The sequence below is a fragment of the Vitis vinifera genome, chromosome 6 (assembly GCF_030704535.1).
Source record: "Vitis vinifera cultivar Pinot Noir 40024 chromosome 6, ASM3070453v1".
Lineage (NCBI taxonomy): Eukaryota > Viridiplantae > Streptophyta > Magnoliopsida > Vitales > Vitaceae > Vitis > Vitis vinifera.
The window spans coordinates 4,816,927-4,841,170 of NC_081810.1; the positions used below are offsets into that span (position 1 = coordinate 4,816,927).

Genomic DNA, 24,244 nt, shown 5'->3' on the forward strand with positions numbered 1-24,244 from the left:
TCATCTTGTGATTTTGTGTGGATATTCTTTTTATATTGTTTTATACTTTGATGGGTATGGTTATTTGTTTGTCTGGGCACAGTTGAAGGAAGAATGCTAGGTTGAGCTGTTGATAATTGGCAGACGGAGTTCCCCCATGTCTTCCCTTCCCTTCTCTTCCATTTTTTATTTACATCATCACACCATTTCCATTCCCCAAGTGGGACAGCTCGAGTTGTAAAATTGTTTCTAGTTAGATGTTTACTTTTTGGAGAGACAAAATCGCATCTAAATTGTTTTTTTATATTTATAAATAATAGCTTTTTTGAAGTCCATGTGGGACGCATCACACATTTTTAGTAAGGATAGACTCAGAATTCTATATGAAATCCTTCAAATTCTTTGGTGGTTGGTGGTTTTATGCTTTAAATAACCCGAGGTATTTAATGAAATTTTAAGTGTTAGTAAAAACTTTAAGGGAATTGAATGAAATTAATCAAACAAAAAATGAAATTGTAATTAATTATAATGGAAGGTGATAAGTAAATAATTTAATGCTTTAATAACTTTTGAATAAATTAAATAAATAAAATAATTTAACACCGCAATTCGACTGAAAATAATTAATTTTTTTTAAATCTTAAATATCTTTTTTCTTCCTTCTAAATCTATGATGACTTCACTTCCATTAAATATTTTGTGTTTACAAATTTTTTAATATTAATTAACAAATAAACTTATTACTTAAAATTAAAATTAGGTATAAATAAATTAACGAAAAAAATCAGTATCCAATAGTTAAAAAAATTTAATAATAAATTTTAAATTAATAATTTAATAATCAAATGTCAATTTAAGCCATCACATAAAAACTATTAAAATTTAATTTTACCGAACAGCAGTGTCATGTTGCTAAAAGTTGTTCCTTATTTGTGTTGCAAAAACCCACTAGGATTGAAAAAAAGGGATATCTAAAAATGGAATGAAATCTCAAAACTCCAATCCTCAGTGTTTTGATATGAAAGAGTTGCATTCATATAATCTTTTCAAGTAGATATATATTCATATCTCTGTCAATGGAGTTTCAGTAAGAAGACTACAACCTTTTAATACAAACACTTAAAAAATAAGGAAAGAGAAAATAGAAAGCACCACACCACTGCAGTTGTTATACAGAGAATTTCGATGAACTTCCACTCCCTGAGAAAACAAAAATGAATAAGCAAAAAAAAATCTAGTATATTATCCCCCCCCCCCCCCCCCCCCTTCTGCCCACGGCGAAGTCAACAAACAATTAATGAATAAGGTAGGTTTATAATTATGTACATGCATGCTTCTTGCTGCTATACTATTCTCATCCTGTTCTGCTCCCCCCTCTCTCTCTCCCTCTCCCCCTTCTTCTCCCTTTAATTAATGGCAGTGAGAGGAACTCTGGAGTCTCTGAAGGATTGAGCACCTTCATATGCCCCTACAATATGCTTTACATCCCCATTAGCTTGCTTTGCTGATTTTGATTCCCAAAACGACTTTAACAACTCATCGAAAGCAGGGGTTCGGAGTTCTTCAATGGATGCCATGCTCGGTAGATTGAATGACCTCTTCCTCGGTGTTGAGCAAGACTGCTCATCCAGCTGTTTTTTTTTTTTTTTTGTAACAAAAGTGTTAGGAAACTTGGAAGATTTGTTTGTTCAAAACACTAAATTTTACAAGATTGAACCCCATAAATGATATCACATAGTACTCTAATATTCTTACCACATACTCATCCAGAAGACATTTCCCTGCGTTCTCCGTGATCTCCACAATCTTGTGGTAGTGACCGCTATTCAGTTCCCTCAAATCCCCACAACAAGGAACAATCATGGAATCAAGATTTCCACATGCTTCATGGTCAAGTTGTAATGAATCTGCAAGTGGTTATTCAGTTGAACAAAATTCTGTCAAAATCCCTGATCAATGCCAAATTGAAATTAATATGCAAGCTGAGACTGGTGCTTACGATCAATGGAAGAAAGAAGATTCTTGTTTGCAACATCTACATCTTCAAGTGCAGATGACACAGCAGAAGAAAACCGAGTGCGTAAGTTTTGATTGGCCTCCATTCCACCTCTGCAGGTGATAAAAAGGAAGGAATATATGTCAATGGCTCATGCACCGGGAACCATATTGAACTTTATAGGAAGCAGGAAGTAGCTTACCGAACAATGGACTCCACTGAAGCAACATTTCTGTTTTCCAGACTAAGCAAGGATTCTTGAGCATTCCTCCATTGTTGTGTACCCATTTTTGCCTTCTCCAAACTGCAATTTTTTATTTGGAAAAGAAGTTCAGAGAACATAATAAACAAGAGTTCGACTAGTACCCATGCAGCATCAAGGTTCAAAATATGGAATGAATGGAAAAATAAGTATAATATCTCACCAGTCTTGAAGAACCTCCCCCAGATCTTTCTTTTGGTTTTCCACTGCTGCAGTATCCTCCAGATAGTGGGTTTCAGTTTTATCCATGTAAACTGTCCATTCTGCTTTAACGGAAGAAGTGGATTCTTGCATGGTGGCCATTTCTTGCTGCAGTTTGCTAGTTCTACTGGCTGCACTCTCCCGAAGGCCATGCACTGCCATTTGAACCTAAAGAAGAAATAGCATATGGGGAAGGTTAGGATCAATAATATCAATGCATTAAACTAGGTTAATGTGGACACTTCAAGGCATGTGAAGTAACTGTGTTGGGCATGACATGCTAAGGGTTCAGTGTCCAACATGCCTATAGGTTACATAGGCAATAGGCGTTTCCAACAAAGAATTTACAATAAATCCTTTGTAAGCTTCAATTTTGGCTCAGGTTATATAAGGGGAATAAAAAAAGGACTTAGGTCATTTAGCTCTGTCCCTGCTATGCCCGCCCCCCGCCCCCTGCCCCCTTACATAGGCAATAGGCGTTTCCAACAAAGAATTTACAATAAATCCTTTGTAAGCTTCAATTTTGGCTCAGGTTATATAAGGGGAATAAAAAAAGAACTTAGGTCATTTAGCTCTGTCCCTACTATGCCCGCCCCCCCCCCCCCTTACATAGGAAATAGGCGTTTCCAACAAAGAATTTACAATAAATCCTTTGTAAGCTTCAATTTTGGCTCAGGTTATATAAGGGGAATAAAAAAAGGACTTAGGGCATTTAGCTCTGTCCCTACTATGCCCGCACCACCCCCCCCCCAGAGATTGGTGGTGGTGAGACAGACAAGTCGATCAACTCCCAAAACTAGTAACAGAGCCCATGCGAGGAAATATGAATTTGTAACTTGCAGGTGTTGCTTTCATCTAACTTGCAGGTATTGTTTTCATCTAATCAGTGCCCATGTAGGAAATAGAATAGTCAGTTCAGTGAAGCTCAAAGAAAATAAAGTATACCAGATTTTTCTTCCTTGCATTAGAGCTGGCAAGAAGCTCTGCCACTTTTTCTAACAGTTGTCTTTCTTCGTTGGCAGCACATTCCTAGAGGTTAAGAAATAATAATATAAGGCATTTATAACTATACAGGCAGAGAAGAAATTTATAATGGAGAAACTGCAACCACCTCAAACTTCTTTTCAAGTTCAGATAATTTCTGGTCATTCACTGTTTGGGCTTCTTCCACAATTTCAGTTAATTTGGATGCATGCCCATCCAGAGTCTTGAAGAAGTTCACTGTTATTTTAGAAATTGACCGCGTGGTCTCCACTGCTCGGGAATGTGCCTATATTCGAATTGACATAGAAATTTTATTGAGAAAATTGGTATGCAACCATCTAATTGTCATTAATGAAACATTTTGGCAATTGCACACCTCACGCTGTTGTTGTGCATAAGCAGTTAGCTTCTCCTCTTGATTGTAAAGACTACTTTGAAGGTCATTAAGCAATGCATCAGCTTCTAAAGCAATCCCTTTGAAGAGCTGATTTATGATGCAAATGAAAGGTCAAATACACAATAAATAAATAAATAAAACATACAAACAGAACAAAAAAAGAGGAAAATTTAGAAGACTTATTTTAGTGTTCTGAGAGATTCCTCCTGTCTATGGTCTAACCAAATAAATATGTACTGCACTTACATCCTCAAGGGCGGTTGAATGCTTAGCCACTTCTGAATTCAGGTGTCCAAAAGTTGAATGAGAATTTCCATCAAGCTCCCCAGTAATATCATCCAATGCTTTGATACCAGAACCATACATGGTTTTCAACTTTGCTAGGCGACCTCTAAGTTCCTCAGTGGCCTTCAAAAGCATACCAGAAGTTAAAAATGGTATAATTTGAAATTTATTAGTCTCCAAAAAAGGCACAAAACCATCTTGTTTAAATCTCACCTCAGCCTTTGTGGACACAAAGGACTGCATATCTTCCTCCATATCTTTCAGTTGCTGCTCTTGTTGTGTAGTAGAAGCAGCCACTGTCTTATGCAATGCTTCAAGCTGTTGAGTTAATTGGGATTGGAACTTCTGGATAATAATTCTATTTCCATCCTCTATTTTATCCTTGCGCTCTGAAAACCAATGATGATACCAAGAAAACATCAATTATTTGGTGCAATATGATACTAAATATTGTTAGTTTCCATGACAAGGATACCAACCAATTTTGGCAAATAAGCTGGATACATCTGATGCAGCATTCTCTAGCTCTGCTCGAAGCTCAAATGCACGCTCAACAAGTGCTTTCTCTAAAAAAAAAATCAACAAAAAAATCATCAGAAATTAATCTAAACTGAGAAGCACAAATTTCAAAGTATGTAAATCAAATAGAGACATGCTACAGTGAAGAATTTATGATTGCTCATAGACCAGGTGAAAAAAAAAAAAAGCTCACCAGATTTGAGGAGATTAGAGATCAGATACTCCTTTTCTTTAATTGTTGCATTTGCCTGTCTGTGTCTTTCTTCGAGATCAAACAATGTATGTTCAGTCTCCTCGAGCTTTTTCTGAGGTACAATAAGATGCTCGGTTATTGCATAACATAGAATCAGAAAAATGAGGTGCATGGTTCAATGGTTCAAAGAAAAAAGGTGCATCCATTTCAATGGAAGTAAGGTGCGAGACCTCAGTTTTTTCAAGTTTATCGCTTAATTCTCCGGTCAAAAGTTGTTGAGAGTTGTAAAGTTCCTGAAGCTCCACCAGTTGCTGATTACAAGCCCAAATATAATGATTAGTCAAAGCTCTTTATGGAAACCTGGAAAGAACTTTCAATATTGATTGAACGCACCTTATCCTTGGAGTCTGATAGAAGTTCCATGCGCTCTATTTTCTCAGCCATTGCCTAGGGTATGGGAAAGAGAGATGGGAAGAATTATTGAAAATTTCAATCTAATGTGCAAATGAAGGAAAGTTATTCATCATCCAATCACATTTGTAAGAGTTGAACCTTTTTCTCTGCTTCTTCATTAAGATAACGATCTCGAGGTATATAGATACCATTCTTCTCTCTTGCAGCATAGACCTCTGATTAAAGATAAAAACATCAAGATGTTGCATAATTTACTCTTTACCACTCAATTGTCTAATAATAATAACTATATGATTCATCTATCTGACCATGCATAAGATTATATATAAAAAGCATTAACAACCTTGCTTAAGCCGATCAATTTCAGAATACAAATCTTTTATTAGGGCAGATTTCATCATCTTCTGATTAACCTGAAACAGAAACAAAGTTAAACTATTACAGCATTTTCAAACTGACTCCAACTTCAAAATCTGAGGAAAGAAATAGCAACCAAGGCCCCTAGTACACATGACTAAACTACTGACCTCTGGCTTGTTCTTGATATTTTTGGCACGGTGTGCATAATCCAGAGTGCTGAGCGTCTCTTCCAAGCAGTGAATGGAGGGCGATATTGTGGCAATTATGCATGTTTTTGTTTTCCCTCCCAAGGAATCCCTCAATAACCTTGTTAATTTGCTATCCCTGATATTTCAGGCAATCTTTTTAATTACCTCACCTCAATTTCTAAGTTCAAAATCAAACCTCATATGCCAATAATAATTTACTGAACTAATTATGCAGTTCATACCTATATGGAACATGACCAGAGTGCTCAACCAGCGCATTAATAACACGCCCAAGAGTAAGCAAGCTTTTATTTATCTCCCCAGCTTCCCTTGCTCTGCCCTGAAAGCATTGAATTTTTGCAGTCAAACTTTTATGTGAAGATAAATGAACTTTTCATTGCCTAACACACAACTTCATATTATGCATATGCTTTTGTTGTTGCTTGATTGCATCAGCATATCGTGACAGTACACAGTAAAGGCATCAGTATATTGTGTTAATATATTGCAAAGGTATAGACTTGCTAGCCGTCCATGCATCAGTACATGTACCAGAGTAGAATGACTGCTAGCGCAAGTTATATTATACCTCTCTAGCACCAGACCGTGAAATATTCTCAGAACCAGCAAGGTCAACAAGATTAAGCTTGCCACATTTAATCATCTCCTCCCCCTCTGGAGTACACTCCTTAATGTGAATAGTGATGGAAAATATTGAGTGTGAACGACTGCTTTGCTTGTTAAGTAGAGTCTCTGCTGTCCGCCTTTTAGCAGAACCTTTCTCTAAAATTTTATAAATTTCATTAGCAGTACAAACTATCTCTTCTTCCAAGCCTCTAACAAAAACACCACCTTTTCCATCTTCCATGAGAGCTATGGGTTTCTTAGTTTTGTCATCTATGAACTTTGTACACTCCTCTGGGGCCAAAAGATCTGTTATCTCCTCATTGTACAGCTCTAAAAACGTAACTTTCATGCTATACTCGGCATTTTGAGCTTCTAGTATATCAAAAATTTGCCGAACAGCTCTCGGTATAACACCCGCATCATTTGGAAATTCACCATTCTACAAAAAGCATCAAATGGAAATTAAACCAATGGGAAGCATTAAAAGTACACATAGTTGATATATGTAATGAAAATTAAACCTTTTTCCTTGCGCCTCCTTCCATTGTATATGTTTTGCCTGTCCCTGTCTGACCATAGGCAAATATTGTGCAATTATAGCCCTCAAGAACTTCATTTACTATTGGAGACACAGCTTGATCATACAAGTCCTTTTGTTGGGATGTTGGACCAAAGACCTACACAGAATTATTCAACATTGTTGTCATCACGAGGATAGATAATTCAATTAGAATAATTTTATGTTATCCATAAAGTTCCAGTTCACTCAAAGATATCAGTAGAGCTTGGATTCTGTTTGGTTACTAAGCAAGTGTAGGCTAGAAAGAAAATTTTAAATTTTGAGTCAGCTCCATTTTTCGTTTGGGTTCCAAACTCAGTCTAAGTCAACCCTTTGGCTTAATCAAAAGCAGTTCTTAATTTTATTTTCTTTTACAACAAATCAATCAAATACCCAAGATTCAGCCACGTCATTTTCTTTTCTTCTTGCACTTTTTTCACAACCAAACAGATGGAAAAGAAAATAAGATAGCAAACAAAACCTTATCGAACATAAAAGTTCTATCAATCTGCTTGTTAGCAATATTCTGCACTGCACAAACTTCTCTTCTATTCTCATGACATGAAATCACCACCGGAGTATTCACTCTCAGCTCATCCTCACTCAATGGCCTACACATACATAACAACATCAGTATATGCAACTCAGATGCAAAATCAAACCTGTTAAGCCACCAATTCAACTCACCTGCATCTCAGAAGAACCTGCACATTGACGCCCTTATCCTTATCGTGCTTGTTACTCAAATTGGAGTCCCCAGATCGCAGATCTCTCGCAGACTTATCACTTGATCGTGGAGTCTGTGACGGGGATAGCGAAACCAGGCCTCCTCTTCTCTGCAGCTGCGAAGTCTCCATTGCTGAATTGCTCAATGAATCTCAAACCTGTCCTGGATCAGTAATCTAAGAACACAAATTCACCAAGTCAACTCAAATCTCAAAGAACTTTATCTGCAAAAGGCCCAATTCATCTCAACCAATCAACCGGGGATTGAAGATTTTGAGAGAAAGATCAAAGATTTTAAAAATGCAGCACGAGAAAATGCGGATTTAACAAGATAAGTAAAATCCTGAAAAACCAAAAAAGGTACAGCAAATATATTCCATATTTAATTATGCAGAAAAAAAAAATCTACCATAAGGCTATTAGGTGGCCCAGAAAATGTATGTAAAAAAATAGACCCAAAATTTCAAATCTAGATTTTTTTTTTCCTTGTTCAAGAAGTAAACAAAAATAATAAAAACCCAAAAATTTCTTTTATTTTCTTTCTCTCCCTTTCCTCCCTTTTCTAAGCAACTAAACAGATGCCAAGAAAACAAAAGAATAACACAAATAAGTGGGAAACCAGAGTTGGATCGACAATGAGGGATCCAAACTCAGAATCAAAGACTCATACTCACAGTTAATCCACACGGCCGGCCTCCCAAGTCCACTGTTCTAGTGAGAGAAAGCGTTTTCCAGAGAGAGAAAGATCGGCTTCTGAATTCTTATTTTTTTATTTTTCAAGCTTTAGAATAGAGAGCTGTGAAGAGAGACGAGCCTACTAGATATACGGAGAGAGAGAGGAAGAGAGAGAGAGAGAGGGAGCCGTGCAAAGAGAGAAATTAAAATTTTAAGCCGTTACGGAGCGTTTTGAAATGCGGGGACGGCTTTGACGATTCATCCTAACGTCGTCCAGCGACCCGTTAAACCTGATTTCCGACCGTTACAAAAATCCACTATGATAATTTTTTTTTTTTTCTAAGGTGTTTGAAATATGTTCCAATTTTGAAATCACCCTTGCTTTCCAAGATACTCCAAGATTAGGTATATTTGAAATTGTTAATTTATTCAAGAAATAATAATTTATTTGAATTTGAATTTGCGTGAGTTGATGATTAACTTTCCTATTGACAAGGGAATTGGGCTCATTGGGCTCCACTGCATTCAAATAAATCATAGGTTATGTTTTTATTATAATAATTATGTTTTTTATCATACGATATTTTATAATCACTTAGATTCAAATAAAAATATATATATTTTTTGTTTTTTAATTTTTAAAAATAAATAATATTAATAGCTTTTATATAAAATATAATAACTCTTATATAAAAAATATCAATTTATAAAATATTTTTAATATGATATCCTATAACATAGGATTGAAAGAAAATTTTTGATACTATAAAAATATGAATTCTTTTTATTATTTTAAAGTTATGAGAATATTTTTAAGTTCAAATGGGATAATATCTATAAATAATATTAAAATCGATTCTAATGGTTAAAGTTTGTTTGACTATTCTTCCTTTTATTGAGTTCACGAGGAGACTCAGAAATATGAATTATACATTGCACCCAAAATTTAGGAAACTTTTAATCATTTTATGACTTTTTTTAGATTTATTTATTTATTTATTTATTTTACATTTGGGGTTTAGATTTGATTTCTTACTATTTTCTCCTCAACAAAATTTATTGGCATGGAAAGATAATGCAAATTTAGAAGGGACTCAAACAAGCTTTTTGCTTAGTGTCTTGGAATTCAATTCCTACCCCATTTGATTGCTTACTGTCTTGGAATTCAATTCCTACCCCAAGAAGCTTATTTTTCATATTAAGCAAAAGGGAAGAAGGATTTCAAAACCCCAAAACCAGTAAACTTTCCCTTCAATGGAAAATTTGAAGTTTCTATGGGAAACTATGAGTCACTAAACACAAGATTGTCGAATATGACAAAATGGATAGAAGAAGAAAAAACAAAAATGATGTAGAGGGGTATGGGATTTGAGATGTGGAATGGCATTTGGGTAAATATGAGAAAGGGATGGGGGTAGAAAGGGAAAATGGAGTGATGATAACAAAAAGGAAGAAGACAAGTGGGGTTTGTAATGTGGTGGCAAAGGAGCCCCACGTGAAAAAGAGTGATCTGAGAATGCACATGCCTCCTGCTTTCCATCGCCCTCTTGGAACCATTAGCCCTCATTTCCCCTCTATTTACTGTTTTACCACCAGCAATTTTATTTATTTTTTGGTTGCCTAATTAACTATTTTCAAGAAATTTGGTGATTTTTCTAGAAAATGAATTCTGCTCATCCCTTCAATACTTTGGAAAGCATGTCCTGTTAATTATTATTTTTTTTAAAATAATTTGCTAAAAATTTAATAATAATTTCTGTATAAAATATTAGTTATTATATTTATAGGACAAGCTTATCTTATGTTTTCAAAAATTATTTTTAAAATTTGATATGGTAGCCCTAACTTCCATGGGAGGATGAAAATGATATTGTGAAGATCAAAAGCAGGGTTCCAATTCCCAAAAGAAAATATTTTCTATGCACCCTAAAATGGGATCTTGACAGCACCATACCACCAACTATCTACACATAGAAATCCTTGCATTTACAAGACAATCTATATCAATTTTTAGTGCCAAATTTCAAAGGAAGTCAATTTTCAAAATCATTGCAATGGCCTTAAGGAATTGGCAAGGGAGGAAAAGAACAGTGAAAGGAAAATAGTATAGTGGGTGAGAAGGTAGTGAATGTGGGCATCAATCATATGTTCCTCTTGTCTTGGCCACTGAGTGAGGTGAAACTGTTACTTGAGGCATACTCTATGTGTATGCTGCGTATGCTTTACTTTGCTTCAATCCTTTTATCCGCTACAATATACTCTCTCTCAGACACCAAAATTGAAAGAGGTTCTGATTCTTTCCCATGTAAAAGTATGCTTCAGCAAGTCCCCCAAGTCCCAGCATGGCCCTTCAGCAGAAAGTGTCTTGGCACCCAAATGCTAGTCCCACAAAACTACCTGTTGGTTGTAACTAATTTACCCACTTGGGTGTTGCAGCTACCCAAAAGTTACTACTAAATAAGGGTTACTAGGGTTAGGGAAAGACTCCTTAATGTGCATTAGGCTAACACCCCTGCTCACATTGGGCCCTAATCTGCATGTTGAGAGGGGAAATTCAATATACATACTCTAAGAATTGGAAGTTTTAATAGCATGATGTAATGTTGGATTGTAAAACCTAAATCAGTCTTGTTTGTTACGCAGAGGATGCCGAGCTCCTCGCTAAGTTTGTGGGGGTCGAACTATCCATTATAGCTTTTCATCTTCATTTGATTAGTGGATTTTTGAGTGTTAGTGCGTTTCGAATTAACATGTAAAAGTACAACTGATAGCAAAGAACTTGAACCGATAGGAAATTGTTGACGATATATATGAAGCTAACAGTTATGAGATTTGCTGATTAATCCCCTGATTTTTGTCATCCTAATGACAGACCAAAAGAAACAAGGTTCAGAAGTCATCAAGTTGTACAAATGAAAGACCAAAAAACTTATATCAGATGAACAGGAAATTAATGTTGTTAGCCGGAGAAGGGGAGGAGATTTGCTTCACCAATGATTTGAGGCCTTGGACTAGAAAATTTGGAAGTATTGCAGAGGAAAAGTTGAGGTGCCATCATGAATAGGACGTAAGGTTCACATGAGTTCAAACCAAACTGACAGAAGGTCCTTTATGTTGGCTTTGTGTACAGCTCATTGTCAAGTAACATTGAAGAGTTTTTGCAGGTAGAAGTAGAACCCCAGAACTACAAGTTTTAACATACTAAAGTTAAGTAAATGGAACAAGAAAAAGGAGATGTGGGGTATGCTAGTTTTTGCTTTAGAGAAAAACTAATGTAGCAAGGAGCACACTTTATGTTTGCTTGAAGGAAAAAGAGAAGGTCCCATGTGTATTAAGATATTACCTCAAAAACTTTTTTGGATAGCACACAAGGCTATCATGGCAACCCATGTTACCAGTTTCAAATAGGTCTCACAATCAATTATCGATAAACCTGACATCAAGAAACTAGGCTCCCGCTTGGTCTTTGTAGAGTGGGCAGCAAGCAGGAAAATTCCTTGAATGTTGAGGGAAGCAAGGGTAGACTGAAGTTAGAAGTGCACATGGAAAGGAAAACACATTTTCTGAGGATATAATTTGGCTGTTGAAACTAGATCAGGGTTTAAGGCTAATGTCTGAATAAAATTACTAAGAAAATGCTTTAGAATTGACATGTTTCCACCAATATGATTGGAGTGGGATGGTACATAACTGAATTTCTGTTAGGCCAAATGAAGATTGGTAAATTGGATGGATGATAGTGCAAGGAATAAGTAAAAATGAACACAAAGCCAGTGGAATTGATGAAGGACAAACTGAGAGATAAAAGATTCTAACAATTAATTAAGATTCAATTGCCTGTATTAAACACCGACGAATTCACCCATCAAGGTGGGGTCACTCCAATTTGAGGTACATGTGCCTTGGAGTAGATATATCATCTACCAGGCAAGACCAGTAGCACATCACCTATCAATTGGGGGGCATGGAAGAATATATAAAATATGAACTTTTCACAAAGAGGGAACAAGATCATAACCAGGTTATTTGTTTTATCTTTTCTTCATTGACAAAGTTTTTAAAATGTTCTTTTCTAGTGGATTTGCAGGAGCTTTCTTGGGTGGAATCAGAAACTCCCTACACAAATGTACTTAAAGATTTATTTGATGAGCTGGACAGTGTTGTTAGACTATAGATTCACACGGTTGTTAGGACTTGTAGGTTTATAAGTAACACTCTCCCTAATGGTTGTTACACCATTAGGTGATCACAGGAGCCTGCTACATTTCAGGTGTGGTACAGAGTACGGATTCATTTTGGGCAGAGGGGTGGGTGGGTGGCTTTGGTATTGTAAGAAAGCTCTGTCCCTCCTACGTGAAAGACTCCCTAAGTCCTAATAAAAAAAGCTGGGTTTGTCTCCTCATTTGGGGTTTTCCTTGTGTTGTTTAGTAATGAAGCTCAAGTCAAACTGCTTGCATTTATTTTCTTGGAAATATAGATGAGATGTGATAAAAGAAATAGCTGTTTGGATCAGCAACAAAGGGTATCATCCCTTCCTGGGGTGGCCGAATGGTTTGTGGGCACAAACCTTTTATCACACATCAACTAGAATGCAGCAACTGCAGAGACCTACACTCATTTTGCAGTCTGTAAAGGACAATTTTTCCCAATTGACTGCTCCCATGAATGAATAGAACAGATGCTTTAAATACCAATCACATATAGATGCAGAGTAGCATTCTTATATAAAAGCCAAATGTCTCGAAGTCCCAGGATCAAAGGGTTCATGCATCTGAATATGCATTGTTGCAAATCACTAGAGATAGTAAGCATCTTTTGTATTATATCTGTTGGTATAAGATTAAATACTTATACAAAATATATATTTTTGGGCTGCCGGAGCTCTAATTTTATTGATGAAGAGTGCTGAATTTATACATGAACTTGTAACTTAAATTACATTAGAATAGCATAAAATCAAGCTACTAGATGATGAACAACTACTTCCTATAAAATAGAAACTAAATCTTGACCAAATAAAAATAAGAAAATATCTAGATGTTGCAGATTTTGTGCAAGACTCCAGCTGCAATATTCAAAATTCAAATTCCAGCAAATACTAAGTCAAAATTCAACACTCCTCCTTGACTTCGTAGATGCAAACTCCAAGTCTTGCACGTAGACACTCAAACCAAACTTCGAAAGGGGTCTGCTTCTTTAACACTTTTGTTGGCAATATGTTCAGAAAATATATTGCTCTACTTGCAGTTTTAGCCCAAAATTGTTTGCATTCCATTTCAAGGATGACATTTTTTGAGATCCACCAACATCAGTATGCACCAGTTGCAGTTTTTGGGTTGCTCTCCAGGATATTTTTTTTGGAAAGGGAAATTTAGTTTGCTTCCCATATTGACAAGTAGCACATATAGGAAGATCTTTTTCTAAGTCAGGAAGTCCTTCAGCTATTTGATTTTTCTTCATGTAGAGCACATCATCATGATGAAAGTGCTCGACCCTTCTGTCCCAAAACATTGTTGTGCTATCCTGTTGTAAAATAGCAGTATGCTCATCTTCCAGTAAATTCAAGGCAAAACTCTTGCCCTTCATTTTTATGTTGAACACCTCTTTGCCTTCAGCATCCTTGATAATGCAATTCCTATCTTCAAAATAAACTTTAAATTCTTTCTCAACGAGCTGTCCAACACTGAGTAAGTTTTGGTCAATGTCAGGCACAAACAAAACATCATAAATGAGTTTCAAACCTGTTTGGCTTTCGATAGCAAGCGTTCCTTTGCCCTTCACTGGAATATACTCACCATTTCCAATTCTGACTTTGGAAATAGTTGTTCTATCAAGTTCTCTAAAGAGATCTTGATTATTTGTCATGTGGTTTGTACAACCACTATCCACAAGCCAGCTTTTAGAAGTGCTTTTATTAGCAAAACACGTTGTTGCAAACAATTGCTCCTCCTGGCAATAGTCAACTGCTGCACTAGTTTCTTCCTGCTGTTGATTTTTGCAAATCCTCTCCACATGTCCTTGTTTACCACACTTGTTGCATTTCACATCTGGTCTCCACCAACATTTTTGTGGAGAATGATTTGTCTTCTTGCAATGAGGACAAGGTGGAAAAACTCCATTTTTCTGGTTGTTGCCACACGACTTGTTGTTGTTCACCTTTCCATTTTTATGGCCTGCATTTTTCTGCATTCTTGCTTGAAATGCTCCTTCTGCAGTATCTCCTTGTCTCATGAGTCTTCTTTGTTCCACAGCCTCCAAGGAATGTAATAATTATGTCAAGCTAATAGTTGACAGATCTTTTGAATTCTCCAAAGAGGAAATTGTAGCTTCATATTTCTCAGGAAGTGTAACCAATATCTTTTGAACAATCTTCTCATTGGAAAATTCTTTTCCAAGCAACCTAACTTTGTCTGCTATTGAAAGAAGTTGTGCAGCATAGTCTTTAACAGCATCAGACTCCCTCATTTTCTTCATTTCAAATTCTCGAATCAAGTTCATCACCTACATGTTTTTTATTCTTTCATCTCCTTTGTATTCCTCCTTGAGATACTCCCAAATTTCTGCAGTTGAATCAATTTTCATGATTTTGATGAAAATTGATGGTGAAACTGCAGCAAACAAGCAAGCTTTCGCTTTAGCCTTTCTTGTCCTTCTTTCTTTATGCAACTTCATTTGAGCCACAGTTGGATTGGCTCCCAGGGGAGGAACTTCATAATTTTCTTCCACTGCTTCCCAAACATCAAGTGCTTGTAGATGAACTGTCATTCTAACAGCCCAAGTTTCATAATTGTCTCCATCAAGAATTGATGGTGCAACTGTGAGACTTGACTCTTCCATTGCTAAATGATTTTAGAAGGTGTTTGGGTTCACTCACCTCACTGGCCCCTCAAGATAACTATGGCTCTGATACCACTTTGTTGGTATAAGATTAAATACTTATACAAAATATATATTTTTGGGCTGTCGGAGCTCTAATTTTATTGATGAAGAGTGCTGAATTTATACATGAACTTGTAACTTAAATGACATTAGAATAGCAGAAAATCAAGCTACTAGATGATGAACAACTACTTCCTATAAAATAGAAACCAAATCTTGACCAAATAAAAATAAGAAAATATCTAGATGTTGCAGATTTTGTGCAAGACTCCAGCTGCAATATTCAAAATTCAAATTCCAGCAAATACTAAGTCAAAATTCAACAATATCGAAGTAAAAGGACAATATTGTCTGAGATCCCTGTTTACAACTGCTGTCGTGGCTTGACCTTGATTTCATATAACTCCCATGGATATGAATAATGGTACTGTCGTCCTTTACATGATCAAAGTTCAAATTTCTCGTCACTGGCTAACAGGTTTCTAGAAAATGACTAGAAGAGTTAGAAGCAAAAGGATCTTGTCTTTTGCAGAAGTTGCCGTTCAAGGTTTCTATCACGACAAAAACCGAAACAGCTATCTGATAAAGTTCAATAATACATGTTGCAGCTCAAATCTAACTACACCTGCATTGCTTTAATCACCTTTCTTGTTTTTTAAAGCTAAATTAACCCTTCTTAAGTTTTAACCGTAACTTTGTTTCTTTGTTCCTATTACATTGTTGCAATGTAAAGTTGTATGAAAACCATGGCTATCAAATCATGTTTGATTATGTGCCCATCACAAATAAAGATTGTAGGGTCTACATATCAAGCCTAATTAGGTCTTATGACCTAATTCTATGAAAACAAAGGGGCTCCTTTCATTTTGGTAGGCCATGATTTAACCAATGAAACTGCAGCTAAAAGCTGGAGCAGAATAGTTGGGATCTACACTTGGCGGATATACCCAGGACATCAAATCTGTCTACTATCTAGAATGAAATTAGAAATTCTCATTGATCCTTCTTATATATTTGAGTACTTGGAAATTCATCTCAATCAAAAATAAAGTAGGCATGGAATCCTGTTTCTGCAGTACTGTTTTGGCCATACTGTTTGTTTACTTTTTCTCAATATCCAACGGTAAGTAAGCTTCATATTCAAAGAGTGAAGCTATTCTCTTTCATCCATTTCTTGATGGTCTAGCTTTTATCCATGTTTCTTACTATTTTGTTAATCATTTTGCACAGCTGCCAATTCCAAACTCTTCAGGGAATACATTGGAGCTGAGTCTGAATCAATCAAGTTAACTGATGTGCCCATAAATTCTAAAGTCGAATTCCATTTCATCCTAGCTTTTGCTATGGACTATACAAATGGAAACTCTCCTTCACCTAGCAATGGCAAGTTCAACATTTTCTGGGAGTTCAATCATCTGGGTCCTGGGGAAATTGCCTCAATAAAACATGGGCACTCCAATGTCAAGGTTGCTGTTAGCTTGGGTGGTGATACTGTAGGTGATGGGAAAGCATTTTTTGCACCAAATTCAATAGACTCTTGGGTTAAAAATTCTGTTTCTTCGCTAACGAATATGATAAAAGAATACAATTTAGATGGGATTGATATTGACTATGAACACTTCCATTCAGATCCAAGCACCTTTGCAGAATGTATAGGGCAACTCATAATGAGTCTCAAGAAAAGTGGTGCAATTTCATTTGCTTCAATTGCCCCCTTTGATGATGAGGAAGTCCAAAGCCATTATTTGGCATTATGGAAGAAATATGGACATGTCATTGACTATGTGAACTTCCAGTTTTATGCATATGATAAGATTAGTGTTTCACAGTTTGTAAGTTATTTTAAGAAACAAGCTTCCAACTATGCTGGTGGTCAGATTTTAGCCAGCTTCATAAGTGGTGGGGGAGGTGGTTTGAAGCCTGATGATGGGTTTTTTGAAGCCTGCAGTGAGCTGAAGGGAGAAGGAATTCTTGGGGGCATCTTTATATGGTGCGCTGATGAATCAACAAAACTAGGGTTTGAATATGAGAAGTCGTCTCAGGATTTTCTGGCATCTGCTTGATCAGATTTTTTAGGTCTAATACTTTTGTTTATAGTGCATGATACTGATTTGGAATCAAGTTAATCTAAAAGATACGGACCCTTCAATTGTGAGCATGAATAAGATAATATGCAACTCATAGTGTTGGTCATAAATGGATATGATCAACTTAGATAATTCTTTGTACAATGTAATCTAATCCAATGATTTTTATCAGCAATGAACCCAATTTATTTTGATGCTACCCTGCCATTACTAGTTCTCAGAGGTATGTTCCAAAAAAGGAGCCAGTGCCTGATATAATTAATATGATAAAGCAGCCTATCAACGGTTACTAGGTCACAAAATCAAGCGTTGGATATGCCTGGGCAAATTTGCAAGAGGATGCCGTTCCTTCTCGGTTAACTAAACAGGAGTAATCCAAATGGTATAAGAAAGAAAGCTGATATTTGCAATAGTTTTCATATTAGAAAGAAAGGTAAATAGAATAGCCTTGAACATGTTCTTGTTTTCACATGGAAACTTCTCATGTCTGTAGCAACCTTCCTTTCGGCAATATATTATATAATAAGAGTAACACAATTACTGCTACGGCACAAAGACTAGCCATCATTATCTTCATCAATTTCCAGCCATGCTTTCTTACAGACTGTTAGTATATAAAGGCATCTAGCCATGCCCATTTCACTCAGGGCCTGCAACACAAGCATACAAACTATAATGGAGTTCTCTGAGTTTTTCCTCACCCTTTTCATTCTTCAAGCCATCTTCTTGCATCCGTCAATTCATGCGGCTCCAAAAAACTCAAACCTCTTTCGAGAGTACATTGGAGCAGAATTTAACAATGTAAGATTTACTGATGTCCCCATTAACCCAAATGTTGAATTCCACTTCATTCTTTCCTTTGGCATAGACTATACCACCTCGTCTTCACCCTCTCCCACCAATGGAAAATTCAATATCTTCTGGGATTCTGATAATCTCGGCCCTTCCCAAGTTTCTTCCATCAAGAGTGACCATTCAAATGTCAAGGTAGCTTTGAGCCTAGGAGGGGACAGTGTAGGCAATGGTTATGCTTACTTCAACCCTTCCTCAGTTGATTCCTGGGTTTCTAATGCTGTTTCTTCACTCACAGATATTATCCAGAAGTATAATTTGGATGGAATTGATATCGATTATGAGCACTTTAGTGCTGATCCTGATACCTTTGCTGAGTGCATTGGACAGCTTATTAAAACCCTCAAGGGGAATGGAGTCATTTCTTTTGCTTCCATAGCTCCATTTGATGATGATCAAGTTCAAAGCCATTACTTGGCTCTCTGGAAGAGTTATGGGCAGCTCATCGATTATGTGAACTTCCAGTTTTATGCATATGACCAAGGAACCACTGTCTCTCAGTTTATTAAATACTTTGAGGAACAGTCCTCTAATTATGCAGGAGCTAAGGTCTTGGCCAGCTTCATCAGTGATGGGAGTGGGGGGTTATCTCCAGATGATGGCTTCTTCACTGCCTGCAATCGCCTCAAAAGCCAGCAACAGCTTCATGGCATCTTTATCTGGTCTGCAGATGACTCCAAGGCAAAAGGTTTCCGCTATGAGAAGCAATCACAAGCACTATTAGCAATTCCCCACTAGGATATTACCTTAAAATGTTTGGTGTTGCAAGTTTAATATAATATAATCGAAATCCTGTGTTCCTTTTCCATACTATATTCTCTCTTATCAGTGAATACATTATAGTATTATTTCTGCTTATGTTTAAGGGTGTTCTCTATCTGTGCTTCTTGTACATCCCAAACATTGAGCCATCATATTGCAATAAAGTAAATTATTAAATGGGGAATTCGGAAGCAATGGAATATCTAATTAGAAGATGAAAATTTTCAGAAAAGCAATGTGCAAGATAAAACAGAACAATAACAAAAACAGAACATTGAAGTATTTGCTAAATTGTCACTCAATGACAACAACATTTAATCTGTTTTGCAGCTTACCATGACCTATTCCATATTGTAGGCATCTCAGCAGAAAAAAGAAAAGTTTCAGACCCCAGAAAAGCAAAAAACACCTATGGAATATGGCTTATAGACTCGGTATAATTTAGTTCTTCCTTTTCTTTTGAAAACTGAATTATTAGTTTTAAAGTGCTAAGCCTAGATGAACAACTAAAAGAAAGGAACAAAAAGGACAAAGAAAAGGAATAACTCATGCATGGAATGTGCCAAAAGAGATTCAACTCTCTCCCTCTCTTTTCTCCTTCACCTTGATCTGGTTGTAAACCGGGCCACCAGCCTGTGCTTTGGAGATAAATATAAACATAAGAGAACCCAACAAGCTTGAATAAAAAACTATCATAGAATCCAATATGCCAAACAAAAAATCAAAACCAATATTTGGCCACATTTGGTTGACAAGAAAGGTATATCTGAAAATAAAAGAAGCCTGAGTTCTGCATTTTAGCATATATTTTAGGAACCTAAAAAACCAAACACCACCCATGTAACTATGGCTTAAAGGCTTTTACTTTTCTCTTAGCATAACTTAGAGCAACAATATCTTCCCAGAAATAACTTGACCTTCATCATGATAAAGAAGTTAAAAACAAATTTGGTATGAATGTAAGAATTTGATCACATGGATCAAAAGCACCTAATTTCACACAAATTATGTATCCTCCAGCTTTACTGACATCGCTTGAATAACAAGACCAAGAATAAAGAAGATGACAAAGAATAAGAGGAAGAATTCATTTAGCTTTTAACGGTAGATAGCTAACTAGATTGAGGTTATTTTATTGTTCCATTCACTAGTTATCATTCTACAGTATGAGAGAAATATTCTCAAATGGATAAACTTTATCATGGATATTGTGAGTGGATAATTCACCCCATCTGTAGGAAGCCAGAAAAGGGAAAAAATCAGGAAGATAAGAAAGTTGAGATCAACTACTAGAAAGCATGGGCTATCATGATAATCATAAAAATTGGACAAGAGGATCATGCTAAAGATATAGGCCATGTACACGGATAAGGAAATGTAAGCAAAGGAGTATCACTTCTTTCACACTAATCATTTCCAGAGTTACACCACATTAACTGGCAACCCTATGGAATCTACACATAGGCACATGATTGTTCATTTATTTGCCAAGTTCAGTACTTTGTTTATTGTGTCTGTCTGTGGATGAATCAGAGGAAATTAGTGACAGAAGTTATGAATTTTCTAAGTTCCATAAGACAAGGCTTCAATAGCCTCATCCTTTTGAACAATTCATAAGTGAATATAGGTAGACTACTTTTTAAGTGTCCAAATTGATCTCAAAAAAATGAAGTAAAAGAGTATCAATAAGCAACCTGAGTGCTATGACAGTCCCAACTGAGAAATTCTATGAATTACTGCTAGAGTCTTGAGTGGTAATATCCTGCATTTTCCTGAAATTTCTGAATCCAATTAGTTCCAAATCGTTTACATGCCACTAAGTTAAGGATTTCTTGTAAGTTTCAGTTTCACTTTTGCGCAGGAAAGGACAGAATTTAATTGTGAGTACTGCAAAACAGAGAACCAATTATGATAAAGAGAAAGGCCATAGATGCGAGTCAATGAATTAAGTATATGTATGTGTGTCCATGTGTAGATATATATTAGGCAAACTGGTGCAATTTAATTGGATTCTAGAATCTCATTGTTCACTTTTGTGTAATAGTATGCTCTTATTAGAGTCTTCCTCATTTCATTACATCCATCATTACTTCATCTCATCACCAAAAAGGTTAATGAATGTTAAAAAAATTTCTCCCCTCCTCCAATGTAAGGCTGATTTTTCTTGACACTTCCTTCAGTGGTGAGGAGACAATAATAGTCTTTTCATAGTGTAATAGGCATCTTCCAACCCTCAGCCCCTAAACAAGACAGGAAAAACAAACAAAATGAAACAAGTAAAAGAGAAAGTATGTGGGGTAATAGAAAAGGTACCTTATAGTTTCTAGCTTTCTCATGTTCAATATCCTGCATGGGCTGCTCATATTGGCAGCCTCTCAAAAATCCACATTAAGATATGGTTGATGGGCCAAGGGGAGGTATGACATTCACCCATCCCTCTGCCACTAAAACACATGTAACATCTGTTGGGCTTTGTGGAGCCTAGTTTTGTTTTATCCGGTTTGACGACCCAACCCGAATAATATTGCATGGCTTTTTTAATGGGAGATTTATTGAGGCCTGTTGGGCCCGTTTGGCCCATTGTGAAACCACCTTTTTTAATTAGGGTTTTTTAGTATAATAGGGTTGTCGTGCTATATATATATATAAAGAATATTGTAGCCGCAAGGTTGTACTCTGTATTCTTCTCTGATAATAGTGATATCCCTGCAACTCCGTGGACGTAGGCAAATTGCCGAACCACGTAAATACTGTCTTGTACGTGTGATTGTTCTTATTTGGCGTGTGTTTTTTCTCTAATTTTTGTTTCTCACGGGTTGGGAATTCGGTTTAATTCCCTACAACATCTTGTCACTAGCCAAATATCATGATTGGAACCTTGCAGTGTGACTCTATATTTAGCTATATTTTTATTTGCCGCCCCCCCCCCACGCACACATTATTCTCACATTCGACCTATGCCTATATATTTTAAGCTTTTGCCTGAGACTAAAAAGACTAAAACTTATTAGAGAGACAAACAAGATTATTTAATCAGCTAAAGATGATAGACAGAAGAAGAATAAAGCTGTTCTCTTCACACAGATTCCCCAAAATGCTTTTCTTACGAAGTTATTGAGCTTTTTATCATGTCTTTCAGAGAAGCATTTCTAAGTCTGTTGGGAGAGTAGATCAAGTTCCTAAAAAGCAAGATAGGGATAAACAAAATATGACAAAGACAGAACACAAGTATTAGAAACAAAATTTGAAATTCGCTTCTTTGCACAAACAAAAGAAAGTGCAAGTTGCTTGAGTTGGTCTCCCTTGAAAACAGGATGTATGTAGCAGATTCGCTATAGATCTTGAAGACCATGCCTGCAGAAACACACAACCAGATTGACCTGTTTTAATTCCCTTATTGCCCTCACCTTCATAGTCACCACAGTATATATTTGCGTCCAACAATAGCCCATTTCCCATGAACAACAATGGATCTCCTTAAGCTTTTTATCTCCCTTTTCATTCTCCAAGCTCTCTGCATCTCCCCGAGATCAATGCAAGCAGCTGCCCAGAACTCTAAACTCTTTCGAGAATACATTGGAGCACAATTTAACAATGTCAAATTTAGCGATGTCCCCATCAACCCAGATGTTGAATTCCACTTCATTCTCGCCTTTGCAATAGACTACTCCAGCCCTAGTACTTCTTCAAACTTTCCCACCAATGGAAAATTCAATATCTTCTGGGACGAACAGTATCTCACCCCCGCCCACGTTTCTTCCATCAAGAGTCGTCATTCAAACGTCAAAGTAGGTCTCAGCCTAGGAGGGGCTACTGTGGGAGGCAAGCCTGTTTACTTCAAGCCTTCCTCAGTGGATTCCTGGGTTTCTAATGCTGTTACTTCTCTCACCAAAATCATCAAACAGTTCCATTTGGATGGAATTGATGTTGATTATGAGCAATTCAGTGCTGATCCCGATTCCTTTACCCATTGCATTGGACGCCTTATAACAACCCTCAAGAACAATGGCGTTATCTCATATGCGTCTATAGCTCCCTACAACGATGATCAGGCTCAGAGCCATTACAAGGCTCTCTGGAGGAGCTATGGGCATCACATAGATTATGTGAACTTCCAGTTCTACTCATACGATACGTCCACCACTGTCACTCAATTTCTGAAGTATTTTGAGGAGCAGAGCTCTAATTATGAAGGAGGTAAGGTGCTGGTGAGCTTCCTCAGCCATGAGAGTGGTGGGTTAGCTCCAAATAAAGGCTTCTTTACTGCTTGTGAGAGGCTCAAGAGCCAGCACAAGCTCCATGGCATCTTTGTTTGGTGCGCAGATGACTCCCTGGCAAACGGGTTCCCCTATGAGAAGAAAGCGCAGTCGCTTTTAGCATCTGCAAGCTAAAATCATAATCTATTTGGAATTGCCATTAGGCTTGAACAATTATCTACTGTAACCGTATTTCAGATTGTGTTCCACATGTTTGTCAGAATGCTTCAATAAAGTTGTTCCCCGCGTTTTTGTGTTTGTGCTCTATAATGAATTTGATCTTATATTTCTAGAGGTCCATGTCATAGTTTGTGGGCAAACTGAAAACCCCATCATGAAAATGCTCGTTGCTTCTTGTGATTAGCATTCTCTTTCCAGAGAAAGTGATCCCCACTCCTCAGTGAACACTAACTGGGTTGAAAACCTAAAAACCTAAAAACCAGGGAGTCCCTCAAAATTTTCAGACTAAGCCAACAAACAGGATTCACATTTGGGGCTCAGAGAAATGTCAATAAGAGCAGAAGAGTCTAGAAAGCTTCTCCGCAAAGGTGTTGGTTAGATAATTGGCTAATGCTTCAAGTGGTCAACAACTCATTAAATCAAAGGAGACAAAATTGATTTGATGGCTTAAGAGGGAAAACTCAACCCAGATCTAAAAGCAATGGGATGTGTGTAAACTGAAGGAGAAGATCAAGAATGCAAAGACACCAAATTTTGATCCAGACTCAAAATCATGCAAAAGTAAACATGGTTACCACAGTGCTATAAGAGCATTTTGGTTTCATTTGGCCCCCCAACTAAAGTTCGTGTGTATAAAAATCACTCACAACAGCCTCCTAGTCATTCAATAACACTCAACTAAACAACTTCTAAAACTTAAAGATTGCTCTGAAATAGATTAAACAAGAGCATTATCCTTTTAACCAACCAACCCTAAATGTTTTGAGTGGTGACTTGTTAGAACTTAAAAGTAAGTTGCCAAAAAATGCCTGTGTAATGTGCAGCAAGAAGATTGAGGATGAACAATATGGCAATATTTTCCT

General features: G+C 36.7%; 4 protein-coding genes across 5 annotated transcripts; 3 read left to right on the forward strand and 1 right to left on the reverse strand.

Annotated features, from left to right (window-relative positions):
• Nucleotides 1-990: 990 nt before the first annotated feature.
• Nucleotides 991-8,565, reverse strand: LOC100255345 (kinesin-like protein KIN-5D). 2 transcript variants are annotated; one of them, XR_002030321.2, is made up of 24 exons: nt 8,365-8,565; nt 7,652-7,866; nt 7,446-7,575; nt 6,927-7,082; nt 6,368-6,844; nt 6,021-6,118; nt 5,758-5,914; nt 5,574-5,643; nt 5,369-5,445; nt 5,210-5,263; nt 5,047-5,127; nt 4,817-4,928; nt 4,584-4,670; nt 4,318-4,493; nt 4,066-4,227; nt 3,799-3,906; nt 3,550-3,708; nt 3,384-3,467; nt 2,401-2,606; nt 2,178-2,279; nt 1,979-2,088; nt 1,735-1,886; nt 1,306-1,610; nt 991-1,179 (listed from the first exon to the last, which is right to left on the reverse strand). XR_002030321.2 is itself a non-coding variant. In XM_010652783.3 (23 exons), exons 2-23 carry the CDS (start codon nt 7,819-7,821, stop codon nt 1,386-1,388), a joined length of 3,153 nt encoding a protein of 1,050 aa, XP_010651085.1. In that variant the 5' UTR covers nt 7,822-7,866; nt 8,365-8,565; the 3' UTR covers nt 991-1,385. The 2 variants fall into 2 exon arrangements, 1 of the variants encoding a protein (XP_010651085.1); XM_010652783.3 differs by having other exon boundaries at nt 991-1,610.
• Nucleotides 8,566-16,300: 7,735 nt separating this feature from the next.
• LOC100248472 (chitinase 2) lies at nt 16,301-17,307 on the forward strand. Its single transcript, XM_002281640.1, has 2 exons — nt 16,301-16,367; nt 16,475-17,307. Exons 1-2 carry the CDS (start codon nt 16,301-16,303, stop codon nt 17,305-17,307), a joined length of 900 nt encoding a protein of 299 aa, XP_002281676.1.
• Nucleotides 17,308-17,811: 504 nt separating this feature from the next.
• On the forward strand, nt 17,812-19,042 carry LOC100253579 (chitinase 2-like). The gene has a single exon (XM_002281629.4). It carries the CDS (start codon nt 17,962-17,964, stop codon nt 18,919-18,921), a length of 960 nt encoding a protein of 319 aa, XP_002281665.2. The 5' UTR covers nt 17,812-17,961; the 3' UTR covers nt 18,922-19,042.
• Nucleotides 19,043-22,083: 3,041 nt separating this feature from the next.
• LOC100260426 (chitinase 2) lies at nt 22,084-23,471 on the forward strand. Its single transcript, XM_019220836.2, has one exon. The coding sequence runs from the start codon at nt 22,413-22,415 to the stop codon at nt 23,334-23,336; it is 924 nt and encodes a 307-aa protein (XP_019076381.1). The 5' UTR covers nt 22,084-22,412; the 3' UTR covers nt 23,337-23,471.
• Nucleotides 23,472-24,244: the final 773 nt, after the last annotated feature.